Genomic DNA, 26,059 nt, shown 5'->3' with positions numbered 1-26,059 from the left:
GGATTTTAACCCCCCACACGCCTCCAATCCCGACTCCACGGCCCAATGAAAATCCTGCCCATACTGTTGGCTCCGTCATTCACCAAGGTCCCAGATGCCCGGTTGCCCTCACTGCAATGTTATCAGCTCGCACTCCTAGCAATCTGCAGGGCAGACATTTTTGAGCTGAAGGGTGCTGGATAAAGTCCAACTAACCGGGCACACCGCAAGATGCTCTGCTCCTGTAAATTCCGGCCCATAGTTTAACAAGATGTGGGTTTCAGAAATACCCAAGATTAGGAACCATGTACCAAATTTTAAAAATACTACATTTGATGAAATGAGGAAATAATTGAAGCAAATAGATTGGGGAAAGGTGTTTAATAACATTTCAGCAGAAGACAAATGGAGCACCTTTAAAAGAATAATGCTGAGCATGCAGGATAAATATATTCCCCAAACCAACAAGCTCAGACTAAGCAAATATAACCCTAAATGGATTTAAAAAACAAATTAAAAATTAGATAATTAGGAAAATGGCCTGTACAAAACCTGAAGAGAGAAAGGAAAAGGAGCTCACTGGGATTATTATAAGAAAATGCAGAAACGCATAAAAAGGATGATTAAAGGGAGACCTGGGAAAATACATAACAGATGAGGCTAAGCATAACAGTAAACACATCTTTCAGTACCACAACAGCAAGGGGGCAGTCAGATAAGAGCTGAAAACCATAAAATACACAAATGGGTTTGAAACTGAGAATAAGCATAAAATGACAAATATTCTGAATGACTACTTCCTCGACGCATTCACAAGAGAAGACATGAGCAACATTCCCTTTCCAGACAAAGATCTCAGAAATAAAATCAATGGCTTCATTATAAAATGAGATAGAAGTCCGAGACATGCTAAAATACCCTCCCAGAGATAAATGGTATTTATCCCAGATTGCCAAGAAAGACTAGGAAGAAGATCTGTGAGATACTCACAATTAATGGCCCAGAAATTCGGGTCGGGGGCTTCCCGCGGGTGCAAGCCCCCAACCTACACTTACCTAGCGAGCCGGCAGTTGAGCTCTGAGCCTGCGTGGAATTCCGCTCCGGGGCCTGGCCCAGTTGCCGACGTGCTGTGCTTGCGTGTCCCAGGGGCGTAGTTAGTGCGATGCGTCCCCTGGGCTCACGTGAGCCATGGGCAGCCAATCGGAGGAGGGAAAAGCCCATTCATAAGATTGACAGGAAGACCTGTCTAAACTTATGAATACTCCGGCCCCAAAATAATAGTAAACCTTCAAATAAATTTAAAAAATCATCACACTTTTTAAATAAACTATAAATTACATTAAATAACTATTTTAAACAATAATTTAAATTTTTGAAAAAAATAATTTTATAAAAAAAACGGGGCTAAAAATAAACTTACCTTGCTTTAAAGTATTTAAAAATAATAAACTAGTGGAAAAAATGTTTAAATTTTAATTAATTGACCACTTACCTTTTAAAATGCAGGCCTTACGCCTGGTTTTTACATTTCTAAAATCTAAAGACTTACCCTCGCGGAAAAACCTGTTAAAAAAAAAACATAAGTTCAAAGCGCACGCGCAGACTCCCGCACGCACGCGTTCGACCTCTGAACCCCTTTGTTCAGAGGAACGGAAGTGCCGGTTTCCCGCGCATGCGCAGTGCATCCAAGAAACCGGCACTTCCATCGGGTCCACGCGTGAGTACCCCGTGCGTACTCACGCGTTGGGACCCAAATTTCTGGGCCATTATGGAGTTAATGGACACTGAGGAGGTAAAAGTAGATTGGAATCAGGCTAATATGGTGCCCATATTCAAAAAGGATGACAAAACAAACACAGGCAACTGCAGACTCATCAGACTTTCTTCTATTCCATGTAAAAAAATGGAATTATTAGGCAGGAACTTGAGGATCACCTAGATAACAATAACCTAATTAACAGCAGTCAGCATGGATTCAGAACGGGAGGTCTTGCCTGACCAATTTCTTCAACATTTTTGAGGAAGTGACAATCCAAGTGGACTGTGATAATCTCAATGACTTGGTATACCTCGATTTCCAAAAGTTTATGATAATGTTCCATATGAAAGGCTATTAATTAAACTAAAAGCTGTGCGATTTCAGGGTGAACATTGGAAACGGATAAGAAACTGTCTGAAGAGTAGGGAAAATGAGTATGTCAGAGTGGGGAGAGATACTGAGTGGGGTGCCTTATTGCTGGGACCACTACTGTTTCTAATTTACATAAATGATTTGGTTTCAAAAATACAATGCAAAGTGGTCAATTTTGCAAACGATACCATTCCATGAGGGGCACTAGAATCATAAGAGACAACTCAGAAGCTAAAGAAAGAATTGGATAAGATATGCAAGTGGGCAGCGCAATGGCAGATGAAATTTAATGTAGACATATGTAAAGTGCTTCCAGATGTACTTTAAGAATGGTGTTGAAATAGTTAAGCATAAAACTGAAAGAAGCCTAGGATTCTTAGTAGACTCAATGCTAAACATGTCCAACTAATGCAGAGCAGCAAGAACAAAGCCAATAAGATGTTGAACTACATAGACAAAACAATCAAATACAAGTCAGAGGAGGTAATGCACTGGTCAGACTGCACCTTGAATACTGCATCTAACACTGATCACAAAGAAATAAAAGAGCCCTTCAAGTACTAAGGTTAGTGCAGAGAAGAACTATAAGGTTGGCCCCCCAGTATCAAGGATCTGAGCTATGACAAACTTGATCTTTTCAGTTTTGAAAGGAGGTGTGCGAGAGGTGATCTTACAGAGGTATATAAGATTGTTAAGGGTATAGAAAAAGTTAACCTGGAATATTACTTCAAATCGCAGAAGCAGAACTAGACAGGTGCTCAAACTAGAATAAGGCAATTATATCAGGACTGATACCAGGAAATTCTTCTTCACACAAAGCGTGATCAACGTATGGAAGAAACTTCCAGTTGGAGTACTGGATGCAATATCCCTGGAATTCTTTGAGAAACAATTGGTTGCTACAATGGGGGCACATTAGGATCTCTCTGGATGCATGCATTAAGATGGGCTAAATGGTCTTCCTCATCCATAATTAAATTGTGATCAAGTGTTGCAGGAGTTAAATCCACTGTATGGCAAATTTAACCGAGTGATATGTTGTTTTAAATAATTCCTTCTTTCACAGATGTCCCATTTTTATTTTAAAGCTTGAAAGAGATACAGTAAAGCCATGAAGCAATCAAGCTCCCATTATATAATTTAAAAGTTTCAAAATTCCTAGTGTGGTTAGAGTCATTCAAGCAATTCGCAATACAAGGAAATTCAACAATTCAACATTGTTTCACTTCATATAAAGCTTCTCATTGCAGAGGGTTCCACTATATGATCCCAAGTGAACACATTACTTGGTAAAGCATGGATGACAATTGCAAGCATTGTTTGGACACCAGCACATTCAAACTGTTTTAGTAGAACTCATTTAATATTAGAAAGCAGCTTTTTTGTATGTGAGTGAATGTTGTTTGAGTCAATAGGCTTAATTTATCCAAGAGTACTACCTGACTTTTTAACTTGGTAATGTTCTTCATTATAAAAGGTGATTCTGCAATCTCATGCTCCCAGGAGAGTGATTCACTCAGGTGAGTGCTGGTCTGTGGAATCATCCATTAGAATTTTACTAAAATGGGGGAGTGTGCACTCTTTTACTTATTCTCTCTCCCTCTCCAATTTTTTTTCCACTAATATCCTGAAGGTGGAAATTCATGCCGGAGTATGGTTTCACATGTACAGGCCACGCCATGAATCTTCACCCAAATGATGATTCTTCATAAGTGAATCTAGAGAGCTCATGCCAGCAGATTATTTGACCATTGGGAGTATCACAGCAGACCTGTTCACCATCCTCACCTGAACATCCAGACACACGCATTTTTCAACAGGAACTCAAGCTTATTCGCCCAGATCAACTTTAGAGCTGTTAATACTGCCTCAGCACAGACTATTATTAAAACTTGGGAATGTCCTGGTTCTTACTGCGTGGCACCGCACCACACATAGTATTTATCAACTAAGATATTGGGGAAGCTTTTATATTCTAAATATAAATTTAATCTTTCCCCTTTTGATTGGAAAGTACATTAAAAAATGAGGAATTGATACTGCTAGTTTCACCTCCTCCAACCCAACTTTGGAAGGGTAAAACTAATATAATAATCCAGCAGCAATACTGTATTACCATACAGATGGAAATTTGCTTAGTACAGTGAAAAAAACTGTGGACGACTTCTTTTTCCCTAATTATGAAAAGCAATGGACTTTCTTATAAAAAGAGATATTTCTAGCTTGCAAGCAACACATCCAGAGTTATATTACTATCTTTTTCGATAAATTGTGTCTTGGCTTCCTTACAATCTCCACCTTACCGTGATCGTTTTGGTGTCAGATTGTCATATTCCACTTGGTGTTTCAGTGGAATAAGTGGTCGGATAGCTTCAAGCATTGGCAGACGACTTGGCTCGTTTATCACCAGTTTTAGGTCTCCAACTAGAACAGGAAGATCCATAGATCTGAGAGATAGAAAGGCAGAAGTTAACTGGAGATACACCAATATGTTTTCTATTTCTATTTTTTCCTCTTTATCTCATCATAACTCCACTTATCAGACTCATTTCACCCGTCTCCAGATTTTTCTGTCTCTTTGAACATTTGTACTGATTGTTGAATCAAGTGGCTCGATGATCATTTCACGATTTAGCACAAAGGGATACTGTCTCATCAATCATCCCCACACTCCCCCACCCCACTTTTGCACAATGACATATTAAAATCAGTCTGAAGTTATTTAATAACCAACTATGTTTCAGATTATCAGTCACTTTTTTATTTACAACATGAATTCACAGCATTAAACCATCCCTATTACTCTTGGTCAATTCAGCATTTCAGTACCATAAAAATAAAAGGTAGGAAAACAGGTATCAGAGGGAAAACCTGACCGATCAAAATGCTGCTATATCAATATTTTCCTATAGTTGATTTCTGTAATGAGCACATGACACAACATATACTCTATTGAGGTTAGGAGGATTTCTTTTTACACACAGTGGGTTGTTAGAACATGGAATAACATATTAAAAACAGTTGTGGAATCAGAATTTAAAATAATTTTTAAAAGGGAAGTGGATAAATTTGAAAAATCTATTTTTTAAAGGGTATGGGGAAAGGGGAGGGGAATGTGATAAGTAAATAGAAAGCAAAAAATACAGATGCTGGAAATCAGAAACAAAGATTGAAAATGCTGGAAGCAGTCAGCAGTTCAGTCAGCATTTATGGACAGACCACATCAATTGAAGTTTCAGGTGTAGACCCTTCAACAGAACTGTAAAAAGCTTACAGGTGAACAGCATTTTAAAAGGAATGGAACAGAGGGAAGATGGAAGAGAAATAAAAACCAAATTATGCTGACAGCTGTACTACAAAATTGATTGCACCACTGAGAAACCCAAACCCCAACTTAGCATCCACAAATCTGAAAATTGTATACAGAAACATAACTGGATACTCAGATTTGAATTGTTTAATATAAAGTTATCAAGTGGTGGTAAAATGATGCAATATTCAGATTGTTTCTTTAATCAAATGTGCAGACAATTTCATAGGAAAATAAGTAAATCAGGATATAACGTACTGGTATACCAATGCATTGTGCGATGGAGTGTTCGAACGCCGGTTCACCCCACATCTCTCAATCTTAGCCTTGGCGTAACAGATATGCTAAGTGTAGACTGGGGTCCTTCCCCATAGTGACAAGGTAACATTAGAGGATAAGTCACCTCAAACTACCCTCACACACCTCTTAGTGGCCCCTTCAATAAAAGGCCTAGAAACATGCTGCCCATCTGCCCAATTATGTACAAAAGCATAGTAAGCAAGTGATGAACTGAAGAGGCACTGAGTTTTTATTAAAATCACAAACGCTTGTCAAATTAAATCAAACCAAATCAATAGTTGAGAACCCTGAAACTGTCAATATTACTATCCTTTTCAAGTACAGTAATCTTGAAAATTTGAGATCTGAAAAGTATTAAAATTAACATGCTTTTGACTATTGATCAGTTACCATTATAAATAATTTTACTTGACAGTATGCTTTGAAATCACTTAGTTGATTTTGGAAAAATAGTAATTATTTCTAATTTCTTAGTCTGTAATGATTTCTCTCTCTCTTTCCCCCCTCCCCACCACCCCCACCCCCCCACCCCGATCCCTCTTTTTTGGGCTCTAAACAGCATATCATTGAATCATTATAATCAATTCCAGTCAGTAAGTGACAGATTTCATAACAGGGTGAAGGATTGCATTCAGGGATTAGTTTATGGTTAGCTAAAAGGATTCAGTCAGTGGTTGGTCAGGGGTTAGTTTAACAAAGCTTAGAATCCAGAAATATGGTGATCAAACCCCTAGTACTGGATACACCCTCACAGCATTTTGTTACAGGCCAGCTAACTTGATTTATGCAAATTTACACAAGTATTTTTATTGGATATTTCAAAGAAAATCTAATATCTTGTGACAAAGTGTGGGATGTGGAAAAATAATAAATAAATAAAAAGGCAGTGAAAATGGAAGTTATGATGTTATTGCTGTGAATTTCAGTAACCTAGCACAGGCAGTAAATTATTAAGAACTGTTGATTCACAGATGATCCAAACATTGCAGGGCTTTGCTTTATGAATGGCAAAAGCAATTAGACAAACCTCAATGAAACTGAATCGGAAAAGACCACTGAGAAACAAAACCAGTCCTCTCTACAAAGATCACATGGAAACTTTGCCAACGTCTACATTTCAGTTTCTTTTGTGCTTCTTTTATTCAAGTGATGAATGGAAACAATATATCCTACAAAACATTTCTGTGGCAGTAGAAAAATAAGAATAATCCATTTCAAAATAATTATTTTATACAGAATAAAGTTCCTCAATTCTGCCTACATTTTTGTCATGCTGTGGTTTAAACAGTTAATACCAAAGTATTCTGACTTAGTTGGGAAGTAGGGCTTAAAATAGTTAGTTATTTAATTTTCTAATTTCATAATTCATCATGTACTTTGTGATTATGAAAGTGCAACCAAATGGTTGCAATATATTTTATATGAAGCAATTAGTCAGTGAACACAGTTTATTGGTCTACATCTGAATTGAGGGTGGAATTTACACAGCTACTGGTTTGTGATTGGTACCTGCTTAAAGCTATGTACAGGCCACAGGTCCAAATTATGTCACCAGCTCCACAAACTCTCTATCAGAGAAAGTGGAGTTTTGCACTTGCATAAAGCTCCAATCCAAGATATCCAAAGGCAGTTAAATTTTAATTTTGGCAAAGAGCCAGTGAGTCAGGCAGCTCTCCGCTGACATTAAAAGGGTATAAATTGAAGTGTAAAATGTTTCCACACAATCTAATGGACCCTTTAAAATTCAACTTTTAAACTGAATTCAAACTCCCATGGTGGGATTTGAACTTGCATTATTAGTCCATGCCTCTAGTCCAGTAACATAACCACTACACTACCGCACTCGCACAGCAGCAAGTTAATTCCCTGAAAACATTTGAACACTGATATTTATCAATATGCTCAAGTATTCTACCTTTCAAAGTATGTTATTATCCCCTCACAGATATTTACTGTAAATATCTAATGTTAATTATAAATGTTACTTTCAAAGATTTTACCTCTGCCTGTAAAAATACTGACAGAACATAGACTGGTAATGACCATCTTAATCAGCTCTTTTATGTGAATACTATCATTAATGCTCCTCAGTTGAACATAAATTTGAGCTTCCCCAATAGCTCACTTGGTAAATTTGTCATCCTGTTATACTGAGCTATAGAGACCAGGAAGGGTCTGAGGCTGTGTTGAGCTGGCTGATCTACAAATAGTTTTAGCGCTTTGGAGTGTGTGTGTATGTGTGGGGCGGGGGAGGGAAGTCAGCCATTGTTCCTGCTCCAGACCACTATCCAGTGGCCCTCGCTGGGAAGCATGAAGGCATGTATGTCAGATGAGGAGGCCGGATTGGACTCAGCTGTGATGATACACCACACTGATGAATTCCTAGCTAACATTCACTATCCAGGCTTACATATAAAGAAAATACATGGGTGAGGTTCTGGAGATCAGTTGGATGAGAGTCAGTGCCTTTAACAGAATAGGGGTAAATAAGCTCTTAAATTCAACTGTGCATATGATTTTTAAGGTTAAAGAAATAAGCTGACAAGAATCAATTATAGTGATCTGCCAAAACAAATCCTTAATTCTCAATGATTCAACTCTTGTGCCATACTATTTTAATATTTGCTATATCAATGTTTGTAATGAGAATATTCAGTTCAGTTTGATAAACTCATTTATTTTACATGAATATAAAGTTAAAAATTGATACTATTTTCTTTCTGTATCCATTATTTAATTTGTACTTAATTGGCTGTAAAGCACTTTGGGATGTCCTGAGGTCATGAAAGTTTTTCTTTCTTTCTATTTAATTAGTTCCTGTGAGCAGAATATATTCCCAGATTTTATATTTTACAATAAATGCAGCTCAAATTACACAGTTGCCTCCTTAAATTTGTATTTCCACAACATAACAAACTACAGAAAGTTAAAAAAAAAACTGGTTTTGCCAACTTCATAAATATACCCGATAGGTTAATATATTGTAGATGAAAACAAGAACTCGGACTATTAAAAACACCTCAAAACAAGGAAGAGCTTTATACAGTAATGAGCAAAAACACTACTTACTGGTGGTACATGCGTAATACATCATAAAGATAGTCCTTTTCTGCATCGTTGTCAATCAACACGTTCACCTGATAATCAGGGGAAAATGCAATTAGGAATTATTTCAGATAACACATATTTGCCAGAAAAGAGGAGTAAACTAACAATCAGAATAGGTACAATCGCTGAGGGTTTAATAAAATAATTATATCATCTCTTTTCCATTAATCAGCTTGGTATTTTCTTCAGTGCTTCTGTAGATTGAAATTCTAATAAAGGACACTTCATCAAAGTTGAATAGTACGTCAGATATAAGTTTACAATCTTTCATTAAAAAGTAGTTGAAACTAAACTACTGGTTAATACGGACATGGATATAACATTAATATAATTTAAAAAGTTATCTGAGAAACATTTTGTTGATAAAATCTCTTGTACCTGATGATCACTAAGCTGTTCAATAAATATGTTCAGGAACCTCTTGGGCCATTCATTGATGTAGCACATTCCTCCACACCAGAATTGGTGTAAAAACTCTGACATGTAAAGTGATCAGTGGTTCTAAGCATCCAAGCAGCAGGTATTGAAGGCTCATAGGTGTATCGGTTTCTGTTGGTTATCTGCCACCCAAAGGAGCTGGCTGCTAATAGTCACTATCCCCCACTAGCTGACGAGAGCTTCTCTAAAGCTAGTATCATTTTACAATACATTCTCACTTAATCACCTACATACAGAGGATAAGCTGCTCATTTACAAAATAAACAACATTTTCCATACTGAATTCCTTAAGTATTAGGATGTAGAAAAGAGAAATTATATATTTGCCAAGAACTATACATAACCATTTCAGGGTTACAGTATCAACATGCTTTCAGATGTTTTAGAGAATTGACTATTGCAAAATATTAGTTCTAGACAGTTCCAGAATTATAGCATGATATATTCAGCAGCATATAAAAATATAGAAATTTTGATATTTTTTCATAAAAGAAACCTTTTGTCTTTGAAAGTTGCTAAAAATATTCAACATCAAAAGAATGCAATGCAGCAAAATTATTCTGCCAACATGCTTTCTAAACACAGGCCTTGCATCTAATCTGGGGAGCATATAGTGATAAAACTGCTTCATTACATCAGAACACTCATCATTTATCAACAGCTTTTGTGATGGCTCTCATACATATAAACAGAACAGAACATGACATGACAATTAACAAATTGTTACATGCTGATGCCCACTCCCCTCTTTCGTGTTCCCACCTCAATTGTCAAAAGCACATTGAGTACTACAACTCCAAGCACCTGACTTGCTATCAATTTAAAATCTCACTAAAAAAATAAACAAATCAGACTGATAGCTATCTTTTGTTAAGGTCGATTGTAATGCTTTCTTGGTTTCTCAATTTCCCTAGTGACCACCACCTTGAGCTCCATCCTGCATGGCATCCTCCTAGCTAATAGCTCATGTCTCAGCAGGTACTTCACACCTTTCATGATCACCATTTTCTTCCAGGCACCTGAACCACCATTAATATAATACAGGTCAAATAATATTTAAATATGTACCAATTAAGTGATAAGTCTGTATGTTATAAAATCTGTGTCAATAATTATATGCTGCAGTTCAGTTTCCACTTCTTTTGAACTTGAATCCTATTTTCTTAAATATCCACTCTACACCAGCATAAGATAATGAAGAAGAAATGGCCATAAATCTAAATCGCTTTTTTCTTTGCCTCTCCATTCCTTCCGTAACTGAAGTAATAGGTGGAGCTGTGACAAAAAAGTACTTTTTATCTACATTTAATTTTTAACTTGTATTCTTTATTGCTGGAAACAGCTCGAGAGTAGCTAACAACCCAGGATCACAGAATTTTTCTTAAAATAAAACACATTCATTCAGTTCCAAGCGTGTTGGCCTTCAGATGTACGAATTGATAAGGCTAAGAACATTAGAAATTATAACTTGTCAACTCGGTAGAATTATCACTTTCAATGACAAGTATCTTTTGCCATTGTCAAAGATTGGCTAACTATTTAGCACAGAGGAGGGAAATAGGCTTTTATCTCAGTATGCCTTCAACAGGATCATGCCCAACACCTTGGCACAGATCAAAGAATCAGATCTCAGCCTGGGATCATGAGTTCGATTGACAGCTGTATCTATAAACTTTGTGAAAGGGATAGGATGACTGATTGGTTCTCCTATTACTGATTATATTGAGCCACATGTTGTTCAACAAGCAGTTTACAGTCAGCGTTGAAGCTCCATAACTGCAGCCTAGGGCTTGGTGTTTTTCAGCTCAGTCAGCAGTAGGGGTAGCTGACCTAGCTTCCAAATAGTAGTCTGTTCTACAGGGTAAAAAATGAATCTATAATTTTAAGTCCTCCTGGACTAATGAGCCGGAGACACGAGTTCAAATCCCACCACGGCAGCTGTGGAATTTAAATTCAGTTAATGAAATAAATCTGGAATAAAAAGCTAGTATAGATTGTCGTAAAAGCCCATCTGGTTCACTAATGTCCTTTAGGGAAGGAAATCTGCCGTCCTTACCCAGTCTGGCCTATATATGTGACTCCAGACCCACAGCAATGTGGTTGACTCTGAACTGCCCTCCAGCAAGCCACTCAGTTGTACCAAACCACTATGACAAAGAATAAAACCAGATAGACCACCCGGTGTTGGATTGGGACACGACAAAGGCACACTCAGCTCAGTCGACCCTGCAAAGGCCTAATCACTAACATCTGGGGACTTGTGCTACATCACCAACAGTCTGACATTGGCATACTCACACAATCATATCGTTCAGCCAACATCCCAGCCCTCCTCCATCACCATCCCTGGGTATGTCCTGTCCCACCGGCAGGACAGACCCACCAGAGGTGGCGGCACAGTGTTATACAGTTGGAAGGGAGTGGCCCTGGGAGCCCTCAACGTTGATTCCAGGCACCATGAAGTCTCATGGCATCAGGTCAAACATGGGCAAGGAGACCTCCTGCTGATTACCACCTACCACCCTCCCTCAATTGATGAATCAGTACTACTCCAGGTTGAACACCACTTGGAAGAAGAATTGTGGGTAGCAAGTGCACAAAATGTACTCTGGGTGAGGGACTTCAATGTCCATCACCAAGAGTGGCTCGGTAGCACCACTACTGACCGAGCTGGCCGAGTCCTGAAGGACAGAGCTGCCAGACTGGGCCTGCGGCAGGTAGTGAGAGAACCAACATGAGGGAAAAACCTTCTTGACCTCATCCTTAGCAATCTACTTGTTGCAGATGCATCTGTCCATGACAGTATTGGTAGGAGTGACCTTGTGGAGACAAAGTTCCATCTTCACACTGAGAATACCCTCCATCATGTTGTGTGGCACTACCACCGTGCTAAATGGGATAGATTCAGAACTGGTCAACCATGAGGCACTATGGGCCATCAGCACCAGCAGAATTGATCTGATCCATTGGTTATGGACCAAAATCTGTATCCTCATGGCCCGGCATATTCTTCACTCTGCCATTGCCATCAATCCAGGGGACCAACCCTGGTTCAATGAGGAGTGGAGAAGAGCATGCCAGGAGCAGCACCAGGCATACCTAAAAATAAGATGCCAACCTGGTGAAGCTACAACACAGGACTACACACATGCTAAACAGCGGAAGCAGCAATGCTATAGACAGAGCTAAGCAATCCCACAATCAACGGATCAGATCAAAGCTCTGCAGCCCTGCCACATCCCATCGTGAATGGTGGTGGACCATTAAACAACTAACGGGAGGAGGCGGCTCCATGAACATCCCCATCCTCAATGATGGTGGAGCACAGCGTGCAAATGCAAAAGACAAGGCTGAAGTATTTGCAACCAGCTTCAGCCAGAAGTGCTGAGTGGATGGTCCATATCGGCCTCCTCCTGAGGTCCCCCCCCATCACAGAAGCCAGTCTTTAGCCAATTCAATTCACTCCACGCACTATCAAGAAATAGATACAGCAAAGGCTGTGGGCCCCGACAACATCTTGGCTGCAGTGTTGAAGGCTTATGCTCTAGGACTAGTCGCGCCTCTAGCCAAGCTGTTCCAGTACAGCTACAACAGTGGCATCTACTCGACAAAGTGGAAAATTGCCCAGGTACGTCCTGTCCACAAAAAGCAGGACAAATCCAATCCGACCAATTGCCGGCCCATCAGCCCACTCTAAATCATCAGCAAAGTAATGGAAGGGGTTGTTGGCAGTTCTATCAAGCGGCACTTACTCACCAATAACCTACACACCGATGCTCAGTTTGGGTTTCGGCAGGACCATTCGGTTCCAGGCCTCATTACAGCCTTGGTCCAAACATGGACAAAAGAGCTAAATTCCAGGGGTGAGGTGAGAGAAATTGCCCTTGACATCAAGGTAGCATTTGACAGAGTGTGACATCAAGGAGCCCTAGTAAAACTGAAGTCAATGGGAATCAGGGGAAAACTCTCCACTGGCTGGAGTCATACATGGCACAAAGCACTTGGAAGTACAGGGCAGAATTTCAAAATCGGCAGATGACAGAAAACTTAGAAGTTAGTGAACAGTGAGGAGGATTGTGATAGACTTCAAGAAGACATAGACAGGCTGGTGGAATGGGGACACATGGCAGATGAAATTTAACGCAGAAAAGTGTAAAGTGATACATTTTGGTAGGAAGAACGAGGAAAGGCAATATAAACTAAAGGGTACAATCATAAAGCTGGTGCATGAACAGAGAGACCTGGGGGTATATGTGCACAAATCATTGAAGGTGGCAGGGCAGGTCGAGAAAGCGGTTAAAAAAGCATACTGGGCTTCATAAATAGAGGCATAGAGTACAAAAGCAAGGAAGTTATGATCAACTTTTATAGATCACTGGTTCGGCCTCAACTGGAGTATTGTGTCCAATTCTGGGCACCGCACTTTAGGAAGGATGTGAAGACCTTATAGAGGGTGCAGAAAAGAGTTACAAGAATGGTTCCGGGGATGACGGACTTCAGTTACATGGATAGATTAGAGAAGCTGGGGTTGTTCTCCTTAAAGCAGAGAAGGTTGAGGGAAGATTTGATAGAGGTATTCAAAATCATGAGAGGTCTAGACAGAGCAGTTAGAGAGAAACTGTTCCCATTGGCGGAACAGGAGGGGAGGAAAAAGAGTGGGAGAGCAATAGTGATAGGGGATTCTATCATAAGGGGAACAGATAGATGTTTCTGTGGCCGCAGACGTGACCCCAGGATGGCATGCTGCCTCTCTGGTGCGAGGGTCCAGGATGTCACTGAGCGGCTACAGGGCATTCTGAAGGGGGAGGATGAACAGTCAGAGGTTGTGGTTCACATTGGTACCAACGACATGGGTAGAAAGAGGGATGAGGTCCTGCAACAAGAATTTAGGGAGCTAGGTAGCAGATTAAAAAGCAGGACCTCAAAGGTTGTAATCTCTGGATTACTCCCGGTGCCACGTGCTAGTGAGTATAGGAATTGGAGGATAGAGCAGATGAATGCGTGGTGCAGGAGGGAGGGCTTTAGTTTCCTGGATCACTGGGTCTGCTTCTGGGGAAGGTGGGACCTGTACAAGTCGGATGGGTTAAACCTGAACCGGAACGGGATCAACATCCTTGCGGGGAGGTTTGCTAGTACTGTTGGGGGGAGGGTTAAACTAACTTGGCAGGGGGATGGGATACGGAGTGGAGCTATAGTAGGGGGTGATGCACAGCCAAATATAGAGGAAAAAAACAAGTCAGCCTGGAAGGCAGAGCAAATATGTAACGGCACAAGGGAGTGTGGCAAGGCGGAATGGTATTTATTTTAATGCAAGGAGTCTTGCGAGTAAGGCAGATGAATTGAAGTTGTTGATGAACACATGGAAGTATGATATCGTTGCTATCACAGAGACATGGTTGAGGGAAGGGCAGGACTGGCAGCTCAATATTCCGGGGTATAGAATCTTCAGGCGAGACAGAAGGGGGTGTAAAAGGAGGGGGTGTCGCAATATTAATCAAGGAGTCAATTACTGCTGTAAGGAGGGATGATATCTTAGCAGGTTCCTCTAATGAGGCCATATGGGTAGAACTTAAAAACAAAAAAGGGGGCAAGCACTTTGCTGGGTGTGTACTATAGGCCCCCAAACAAACAGTCAGGAGGAGATAGAGGAACAGATATGTAGGCAAATCTCAGAGAAGTGTAGAAATAATAGGGTAATAATAGTAAGGGATTTCAACTTCCCCAATATTAACTGGGATAGTCAGAGTGTGAAAGGCTTAGAGGGTGCGGAATTCTTAAAGTGCATCCAGGAGAGCTTTTTGAGCCAGCATGTAGAAAGTCCTACAAGAGAGGGGTCGGTACTGGACCTAATAATGTAGCCGGGCAAGTGGTAGAAGTGTTAGTAGGAGAGCATTTTGGTGATAGTGACCATAATTCGGTGAGATTTAAAGTAGTCATGGAAAAGGACAAAAATGGACTGGAAATAAAGGTTCTAAATTGGGGGAAGGCCAATTTTAATATGATAAGGCAGGATCTGGCCAAAGTGGACTGGGATCAGCTACTTGTAGGAAAATCTACATCAGAGCATTGGGAGTCTTTCAGAAAGGAAATAGAGAGAGTACAACGCCAACATGTTCCTGTAGAGGTCAAGAGTGGGACCAACAAGCCCAGGGAACCCTGGATGTCAAGGGATATACAAGAATGGATTAGGAAGAAAAGGAAGGCTTTTGGCAGATGCAAAGGACTAAAAACAGTGGAAGCCCTAGAGGAGTATAGAAAGTGCAGGGGGGTTATTTAAAAAAGAAAATAGGAGAGCGAAGAGGGGGCATGAAAAAACACTGGTGGGCAAAATAAAGGAAAATCCCAAGGTGTTTCATAAGTATATTAAGGGCAAGAGGATAACTAGGGAAAGAGTAGGGCCCGTGTTTGCGTGGGTTTCCTCCGGGTGCTCCGGTTTCCTCCCACAGTCCAAAGATGTGCGGGTTAGGATGATTGGCTATGATAAAATTGACCCTTAGTGTTAGGGGGATTAAATACGTGGGGTTATGGGGATAGGGTGGGATATGTGTTGGTGTAGGGGTTACAGGGATCGGGTGGGATATGTGTCGGTGCAGGCTCGATGGGCCGAAATGGCCTCTATCTGCACTGTGGGGTTTCTGTGATTCTGTGATTAGGGACCAAAGTGGCAATCTGTGTGTAGAGCCAGAAGACGTAGGTGAGGTTTTAAATAAATATTTTGCATCTGTGTTCACTATGGAGAAGGACGATGTAGGCATAGAAATCAGGCAGGGGGATTGTGATATACTTGAACAAATTAGTATTGAGAGGGAGGAGGTACTGGCGGTTTTAGCGAGCTTAAAAGTGGATAAATCCCCAGGCCCAGACGAGATGTATCCCAGGCTGCTGTGTGAGGCAAGGGAGGAAATTGCAGGGGCTCCGACACAAATTTTCAGAACCTCTCTGGCCACAGGGGAGAACAGCTAACATAGTACCATTATTCAAGAAGGGTAGTAGGGATAAACCAAGGAATTACAGGCCAGTGAGCCTAACATCAGTGGTAGGGAAATTATTGGAAAAAATTCTGAGGGACAGAATTAGTCTCCATTTGGAGAGGTAAGGATTAATCAAGGATAGTCAATATGGCTTTGTCAGGGGGAGATCATGTCTAACCAATTTGATTGAATTTTTTGAGGGGGTGACTAGGTGTGTGGATGAGGGTAGTGCAGTTGATGTAGTCTACATGGACTTCAGTAAGGTTTTTGACAAAGTCCCACATGGGAGACTGGTCAAGAAGGTAAGAGTCTATGGGATCCAGGGCAATTTGGCACATTGGATCCAAAATTGGCTTAGTGGCAGGAGGCAGAGGGTGATGTTCGAAGGTTGTTTTTGTGACTGGAAGCCTGTGTCCATTGATGTACCGCAGGGATCGGTGCTGGGTCCTTTGCTGTTTGTAGTGTACATTAATGATTTAGATATGAATGTAGGAGGTATGATCAGTAAGTTTGCAGATGACACAAAAATTGGTGGAGTGGTAAATAGCGAGGAGGGAAGCCTCAGGCTACAGGACGATATAGACGGGTTGGTTAGATGGGCAGAACAGTGGCAAATGGAATTTAGCCCTGAAAAGTGTGAGGTGATGCATTTTGGGAGGACTAACAAGGCAAGGGAATATACAATGAATGGTAGGACCTTAGGAAGGACAGAGGATCAGAGGGACCTTGGTGTGCATGTACATAGATCCCTGAAGGTAGCAGGACAGGTAGATAAGGTGATTAAAAAGGCATATGAGATACTTATATTCTATGCCTCAGCTAATGAAGGCAAGAGTAGGGAGGTTATGATGGAGCTGTACAAAATGCTAGTTAGGCCACAGCTGGAATACTGTGTGCAGTTCTGGTCGCCACACTATAGGAAGGATGTGATTGCATTGGAGAGGGTGCAGAGGAGATTCACCAGGACGTTACCTGGGCTGGAGTGCTTCAGCAATGAAGAGAGACTGGGCAGGCTGGGGTTGTTTTCCTTAAGAGCAGAGAAGGCTGAGGGGGACCTGATTGAGGTGTACAAAATTATGAGGGGCATAGATAGGGTGGATAGAAAGGAACTTTTCTCCTTAGTAGAGGGGTCAATAATCAGGGGGCATAGTTTCAAAGTAAGGGGCAGGAGGTTTAGAGAGGATTTGAGGAAAAACATTTTCACCCAGAGGGTGGTTGGAATCTGGAACTCACTGCCTGAAAGGGTGGTAGAGGCAGGAACCCTCACAACATTCAAGAAGTATTTAGATGAGCACTTGAAACGCCATGGTATACAAGGCTACGGACCAAGTGCTGGAAAATGGGATTAGAATAGACAGGGCTTGAAGGCTGGCATGGATGCGATGGGCCGAAGGGCCTCTTTCTGTGCTGTATAACTCGATGACTATGACTAAGGGTCAAGAAACAGCACACAGATTCAAGGTGATTGGCAAAAGAACCAAAGGAGACATGAGGAAAAAATGTTTTACGCAGCAACTGGGAAAAGGGCGGGGGAGTGGGACTTACTGAAGTGCTTTTGCAGAGAGACGGCACGGGCTCGACGGGCCGAATGGCCTCCTTCTGTGCTGTAACTATTCTGTGATTCTATGATTCTAAAGGAAGATGATTGTGGTTTTTTGGAGGCCAATCATCGTTGCAGGAGTTCCTCGGGGCAGAGTCCTAGGCCCAACCATCTTCAGCTGCTTCATCAATGACCTTCTCTCCATCATAAGGTCAAAAGTGGGGAATGTTCACTGATGAATGCATAGTGTTCAGTTCCATTCGCAACACCTCGGATAATGAAGCATTCCATGCTCGCATGCAGCAGGACCTGGACAGCTTCCAGGCTTAGGCTACTAAGTGGCAAGTAACATTCGTGCCACACAAGTGCCAGGCAATGACCATCTCCAACAAGAAAAAGTCTAACCACCTCCCCTTGACATTCAATGGCATTACCATCGTCAAATCCCCTCACCATTGACCAGAAACTTAACTGGACCAGCCACATAAATATTGTGGCTACAAGAGCAGTTTAGATGGTGGGTATTCTGCAGTGAGCGACTAACCTCCCGACACCCCAAAGTCTTTCCACCACCTACAAGGCACAAGTCAGGAGCATGCTGCAATACTCACCACTTGCCTGGATGAGTGCAGCTCCAACAACACTCAAGAAGCTCGACACCATCCAGCACAAAGCAGCCCGCTTGATTGCCACCCCATCCATCACCTTAAACATTCACTCTCTCCACCACCGGCGCAACATGGCTGCAGTCTGTACCATCTACAAGATGCACTGCAGCAACTCGCCAAGGCTTCTTGAACAGCACCTTCCAAACCCACGACCTCTACCACCTAAAAGGACAAGGGCAGCAGGCACATGGGAACACCGCCACCTCCAAGTTCCTCTCCAAGACACGTACCATCCTGACTTGGAAATATATCGCTGATCCTTCATCGTCGCTGGGTCAAAATCCTGGAACTCCCTCCCTAGCATTAGATTGAAAGAAGAAGCGTATAATGTTGCAAAGAATAATAGTAAGCCTGAGGATTGGGACAGTTTCAGAAGCCAGCAAAGGCTGGCCAAAAAAATTGATAAAAAGGGAAAAAATAGACTATGAGAGAAAACTAGCAAGAAATATTAAAGCAGATTGTAAGAGTTTCTACAAGTATATAAAAAGGGAAAGTGTAGCAAAAGTAAACATTGGTCCCATGGAGGCTGAGACAGGAGAAATTATTATGGGGAATAAGGAAATGGCAGAAACGTTGAACAAATATTTTGTATGTGTCTTCACAGCAGAAGACACAAAAAGCATACTAAAAATGGTGGGGAACCAAGGGTCCAATGAGGGTGAGAAACTTAACGTAATTGATATAAATAGAGAAAAAGTACTCAAGAAACTAATGGGACTAAAAGCCGATAAATCCCCTGGACCGGACGGCCTACATCCTAGGGTTCTAAAAGAGGTGGCTAAAGAGATAGTGGATGCATTAGTTTTGATCTTCCAAAATTCCCTAGATTCTGGAGAGGTCCCAGTGGATTGGAAGGTCGCAAATGTAACACCACTATTCAAGAAACGAGGGAGAGAAAAAACAGGGAACTACAGGCCAGTTAGCCTGACATCTGTCATCGGGAAAATGCTGGAATCTATTGTTAAGGAAGTGGTATCAGGTCACTTAGAAAATCATAAAATGATTAGGCAGAGTCAACATGGGTTTATGAAAGGGAAATCATGTTTGACAAATTTATTAGAGTTTTTTGAGGATGTAACTAGCAGGGTAGATAAAGAGGAACCAGTGTGTCTAATTCTGTTAGATTCAGGAGATGGTTCAGTGATAGTAGATTGGCGGTTAGGATCAGATCAGCCATGATCTTATTGAATGGCGGAGCAGGCTCGAGGGGCCGATTGGCCTACTCCTGCTCCTATTTCTTATGTTCTTATGATGTCGTATATTTGGATTTGCAAAAGGCATTCGATAAGGTGCCACATAAAAGGTTATTTCACAGATTAGGGCTCATGGGATTGGAGGTAATATAGTAGCATAGATAGAGGATTGGTTAACAGACAGAAAACAGAAAGTAGAGATAAACGGATCTTTTTCAGGTTGGCAGGCTGTAACTAGTGGGGTGCCGCAAGGATCAATGTTGGGGCCGCAGCTATTTACTATCTATATTAATGACCTAGATGAAGGGACTGAGTGTAATGTATCCAAGTTTGCTGATGATACAAAGCTAAGGTGGGACAGTAAGCTGTGAGGAGAACACAAAGAGGCTGCAAAGGGATATAGATAGACTAAGTGAGTGGGCAGTAAGGTGGCAGATGGAGTATAACGTAGGGAAATGTGAGGTTATTCACTTTGGTAGGAAGAATAGAAAAACAGAATATTTTTTAAATGGGGAGAAACTTTCAAATGTTGGTGTTCAGAGCAATTTGGGTGTCCTTGTGCAAGAAACACAGAAAGCTGGCATGCAGGTACAGCAAGCAATAAGGAAGGCAAAGGATGATCAGCCATGATCGCATTGAATGGCGGAGCAGGCTCGAGGGGCCGAATGGCCTACTCCTGCTCCTATCTTCTATGTTTCTATGTTTCAAATGGCATGTTGGCCTTTATTGCAAGGGAGTTGGAGTATAAGAGAAAGGAAGTCAAGCTACAATTGTGGTGAGACCACACCTGGAGTACTGTGCACAGTTTTGGTCTCCTTATCTAAGGAATGATATACTTGCCTTGGAGGCGGTGCAATGAAGGTTCACTAGATTGATTCCTGGGATGAGAGGGTTGTCCTATGATGAGAGATTGAGTAGATTGGGCCTATACTCTCTGGAGTTTAGAAGAATGAGAGGTGATCTCATTGAAACGTACAAGATTCTGAAGGGGATTGACAGGGTAGATGCTGAGAGGTTGTTTCACCTGGCTGGAGTGTCTAGAAAAAGGGGGCATAGTCTTGGGATAAGGGGTAGGCCATTTAAGACTGAGATGAGGAGGAATTTCTTCACTCAGAGGGTTGTGAATCTTTGGAATTCTCTGCCCCAGAGGGCTGTGAATGCTGAGATAGATAGATTTTTGACTCTAGAGGAATCAAGAGATATGGAGATCGGGCGGGAAAGCGGGGTTGAGGTCGATGATCAGCCATGATGTTATTGAATGGCGGAGCAGGCTCGAAGGGTCGTATGGTCTACTCCTGCTCTTACTTCTTACGTTCTTATGTTCCAACAGCACTGCAGGAGCAATGTTCACTTCAATTTTTTGGGGGGTGCGCGGCCCCTTTAAGGGGCTTCATGGCCTATTCACAGTACTGCTCATGCGCGGCTTTTCCCATCAAAAAGCCGGTGAGCCAGCTGCGCTGGAACTGCAGCTTAAACGGAACATTGTGTGGGAATACCTTCACCACACGGACTGCAGCGGTTCAAGGCGGCGGCTCACCACCACTTTCTCAAGGGCAAATAGGAATGGGCAATAAATGCTGGCCTTGCCAGCGACACCCACATCCCGTGAATGAATAAAAAAAATCAATATCCAGTGAGTCTTGCTGGATTGCACAAGTCTGTGCCCATCAGGTGAGGACAAGATCACTCCTGTGTAGTCTCTCACAATGACACTTGGGAGAGATACCAGAGCACTTCTGGAACTGTATCTGAGAATGAGTTAACTACACAGTAGAAGGGAAGAAAGAGAAAAAAGAAAAAGGAAGAAATGTGGTCTGTGCCTCACAGAATTGTGAGAGTCAAAAAGCTTGTCAGATATTCAATAAATCTGACATTGGTTCAAAATTTGTCAAAACTCATTTGCTATTCCTCAGGAGGCTCCTCTACCAATTAAGATATGAAGGACAATTTTAACTTCCAGTAGGAAGCTGGTGGAAGTGGACAACAATCCCGCTCAGGAAGTCTACACCGGAGGCCTGACAGATTTTAACTGACACCTTTGAATGCCAGGTGCTGGCCTGTTTGGGTGGAAAGCAGCAGCTGGGGAGGGGGTGTGAAACAAAGATCAAGCAGTATGATATGTCCGGGGAGATTGTTGCGAGGATCTCACTGCTGGGGCGTGGTAGAGCCCAGGACAGCAGAGGCCCAGACTTTAGTTGTGGGGCCCGGAGGAGCACTGCTGCTCACTGCCTTCTCGAAAGGTCAACCTGACAAGTGGCCACGACAAGCGCCTCACTCTGGAGCAGGTCAAAATACCATTTTTGTCTTAAGCACTAATATGGTAGCAGTTGTATTTGATTATATCATTTGATGTAATTCGTTATGTAAATCATGTGACTCCGATTTGCACTCCCAAGTCCCACTGGAGCCTCATCTACCATCAAAACCAGCAGTGTTAAAATGGGGAATTGGCAATAACAAGAGCAAGAGTTTTAACTGCTCCACCATCCCTTTCTCCACCGATCGGGGAGGATTTTAAATTGCTCCGTTGGGTTATTTATAATCATATTTTCCCCACTGATACCCAGCTGTATTGAAGCTGGCACATCTTACGGTGAGCAGATAAATACATGGCACAGTGGATCGTTCAGTGGGCTGGGACGCTATCTTTTCAACATCCAGTTATTGGTTTTGAATTTAGAACATGGGAGTTGTGATGTTAGGGGTCTTGTGTGAAATGAATTTTAGCAGTCTCTAGACAGTCTCTGGTTGAGTGCGAGCCCACAGACCAAAATTGTCCACAAAGTGGCACTACATTGGCAGTTTAACTCAGAGAGGGCGCAAGGCTGGTCCGTGTGCGAATTGGAAAAATACGGCACAGAGCAAGGAGTGCCTATATCAGGAACTTTTACAACAAATTTACTAAGTAAAGATCACGCCTAAATCAAGTTGCTAAAGTCCTAGGTTGAAGTGAGTCTTGGGCTATATTAACTGCAAACAAGATAAACTATGCTCTTTATTTTAAAATGAAAAAAAATGCCAAAATGCTCAATTTTGTCAACTACCACACCCAACTATTTATGCATCACTTATCACAGCAAAAGTCAACATGGTTACTTTATCACTTTCGGAAACAGCACGAGGGGTCTAAAAAAATTGAGACTGTGCAAGCAGCTGTCCAGTTATGTGTTTAATATCATGGTAATATGCCTTCCATACCACACATGAACTCTGTGGTATGGAAGGCATATTAATGATGTTATGGCAAATGAAGCAGAAAAAGTATCTGAACAGTTTTCTCTATTACTTTTTTAAAATCTAAAATACCACAAGATTTATAAGCATTGAAGGTGCCTTTTGTCTTAAGCACTAATGTAGTAGCAGTTGTGCTGAATTATATCAAAAGATATAATCAGCTATGTAAATCAACAGTGCTGCCAATCAAAAAATAAACTATTGTCCCATTAGCATCAGTTAAAGTGGTTAAAATACTGTCAGACCCATAATCCTTTCCACAATGTCCAATGTTCTCTTCAATTTGTCCTGTTGATAGTATTACAGCCATTAATTAAACAACAATCCTGCAGAACTGGAGTCAAAATGCTGGGAACTTGTGATTGCAAACACAGAAGATACATCTCAGGAACTAATGGTATCAAATGTTTATGCTACGTTAGGTTTCAATGCAGAATCTGTATTTATGAGTTGCAAAAGGCATAAAATTCATACACCATTCAGTACCCACATGTCGACAGTCTATGTTTTTATTTTTCCACTTGAGATATTAGTTAACTTATGTCACACCATTGCTCAACAGACCAGAACTGAGGGATGAAGCAGGCAAATACTGTCACCAACTGCAGTGATAAAAATACTTTGAATGTTGGAATTTGGAAATAAAACAGAAAATTGCTGAAATAATACAGAAGGTTTGTAAGTAACTAAAAGGGAAGAGCTTGATGTTTCAGATAGAAACCCTTCCTCAGCCCACTGTGCATTCCCATTTTTTTTGGAAAATAAGAACTGCATTTACATTAGGGTCATAAACATTCTTTCTAAAGCACATATGTGCAGCCGTTTACAATCTCACCAAATGTGTTATTCATAGATATGAGAGATAACACACCAGACACACCCAGATAGCTGCAATAGGTGAAAAATAACATCAACTCTCTGAACAATCCCACTACAGTTAAATCTAAGGTTCTGTGCCACACTAAGAATGGACAAGGGTCAAAGATCAATCCTAAAGCAATAAAGTAAAAGGTTATAGTCAATAAAATAACACGTGGTAATTCTTTTTGCACTCTGTTGCTACTAGTTTAAAAGAGTGACAAAGAAGCTGTTGTCAAAACAATCCAGAGCTGAAGACGTTTCAAAGATATTACAACATCCAAATGCCTATGCATGTTAACGTTAATTGTGTTGAGTATTGCTTCATTTTAAGATATAGCCTCATTATGTGGTCAAAATGTACTGTGTGATATGGTGAATTTGAGAGTGGTAGGTACAAAAGGAAGTGATGCGCTAGGTGCTCACTCATTAAATTCACACTCTTTAAATTCATCAGTTAAAAATTGTTTTTCAGATTGGAGAATTTGTGTCATGTGCATCAAAACAAAATGAACATTGGACAGTCCAAAAAATGGGTGGTTTACAATAAATGTCCAATGATAGATGTTTTCTGATTAAAATTACCCTGACCCCTAATGCAATTCCTATTTATTTCCTATTAATTAATAACCTCAGTATTTTAAAGTAACTGTGTGCACTGATTTGACATTGATGGGTTTGTTAGAATCCACTAGGTGCAGAATCAATGTGGTTCTTTACACTTCCTACAGTGAGTATTAGAACTTAATTTTGAGGAAATGTTAGTATTATTTAGTGTCAATCATGTTATAAACATGATAATGTGGAGTATGACTGTACCATATGTATCACTCCATACCTAAAGGGTAAGTGCCCTGAAAAGAGAAATAAACTACCGTAAAAATAATTTTAGAATCTACAGAAAATTGCCCTGTGTCTACTGCATAATTAGAAATATGCATTTACTCACTTTCGCACATGGTGGTAATGCACTCACTACTTTATTTTCCATAAAACACTGTTCCCAACATGTATCTTATATGAACCGTAATTCTAACACCATTTGGATAACCAAAATATAACAATAATTTAAAAATAAATTATAAATAGAACATCACTCCAGCGACCTCACCAGCTGCATCATTTTGGCCCAGATTTTGCTCTCAAAATAACGGTGAGACTAATGGCACTCACCGTTATTTATGTGCAAATAGTACAGCAACTTCAGGTGAGGGGCAGATAAGCGGATAAACTCAAAAATCCAAAAGTTGCTGTCTGAGTTGCGCCGCTCTGCCATTAGCTTCGCAAAAACGGTATCTCACTAATTGGCTTACCATTGCAATGTCTTGAACAGCAAGAAGATGCTGCATTTGCGCGGTAGATACAAACTAAACTCATCACAGAAAGTTAGTCTTGTCCATTCCAGTCAAAGTACCCTTTTACCAACATGGTAAGCGTTAGTCACTGCCAAACAACCTCTCTGGCACTGAAAATTAACTATTACAAATGTGGAGTCTTGTTCCTTCAGGTTTTAATTGTTGTTGGAGGTTTCAAAAATGTAAAATTAAAAAATAAAAATAAAAACTTTTTTTTACTTTTCCTTTCTGTCTCTTTTTTTCTCTCTCTCTCTCTCTCTCTCTCTCAATACAGTCGTTCTTTGCCTCTCTTTGGGCTGAATCTTGACAGAGGCAGGCTTCGTAGGCAGGAGCGCCGAGCTTCTGTTGGGAAACCTGGAAGTTCGGGTTTCCCAGCATGCTGTGGAGTTTTGACTCCATAGTGTGCGTATTTTTGCTTCGACAGGTTCGCTGCCCAGAAGTCAGTCTAATTGACAGGCTTGGCTTCCAGTAGGCCAGGGAGCACTCCGAAGGAGGCCGCAGCCACAGGTAAGATGCCTGCTGCTGTTAGTGGGTGTGGGGAGAGGGGGTCTGATCCCTGACCCCGGGGTGGGGGGGGTGGTGACTCTGGGGGATCCAAACCCCGACCCCGAGGGGTCCGATCCCTGACCCAGGGCAGGGTGGTGTATGGGGGGAGTGGGGGGAAAAAGGTCTGATGGAAGGGGGGAGCTTGGGGAAAGCACTTACCTTCTCCCCAAAGCTGTCCTCACCTCCCTTAAGCTGCCGGGTTTCCCCGAGGCTTGGGAAACCCGGCCAGCCAGGATTCAACCTGCAAAGCAGGTTAAGTCAGAGATTGCCAGCTTCATTAAAATATTTTAGCAAAATACTAATATTTCCTGCTCTCGCCCTGAACTAGATAAGTTCATTCACTTTACTTCCAATTTTCACCCTTCCCTCACCTTCACATGGTCCATCTCCGACTCTTCCCTTCCCTGACTTCTCCGTCTCCATTTCTG

General features: G+C 41.4%; 1 protein-coding gene across 1 annotated transcript in view; it reads right to left on the bottom strand.

Annotated features, from left to right (window-relative positions):
* ush1c (Usher syndrome 1C) overlaps positions 1 to 26,059 on the bottom strand; it is a 343,726-nt gene that overhangs the window by 297,337 nt on the left and 20,330 nt on the right. Inside the window, exons 2-3 of the mRNA XM_086007821.1 lie at positions 8,790 to 8,857; positions 4,414 to 4,557 (exon numbers count right to left, since the gene is read on the bottom strand). Of these exons, the coding sequence (XP_085863947.1) occupies positions 4,414 to 4,557; positions 8,790 to 8,857 (212 nt within the window). The remainder of the gene's footprint in view (positions 1 to 4,413; positions 4,558 to 8,789; positions 8,858 to 26,059) is intronic.

The sequence above is a fragment of the Somniosus microcephalus genome, chromosome 15, assembly GCF_052327205.1.
Source record: "Somniosus microcephalus isolate GS21.2 chromosome 15, FLI_Smic_1.0, whole genome shotgun sequence".
Lineage (NCBI taxonomy): Eukaryota > Metazoa > Chordata > Chondrichthyes > Squaliformes > Somniosidae > Somniosus > Somniosus microcephalus.
Note: the sequence above shows the minus strand (reverse complement) of the source record. Positions and strands in the feature narration are given on the sequence as shown.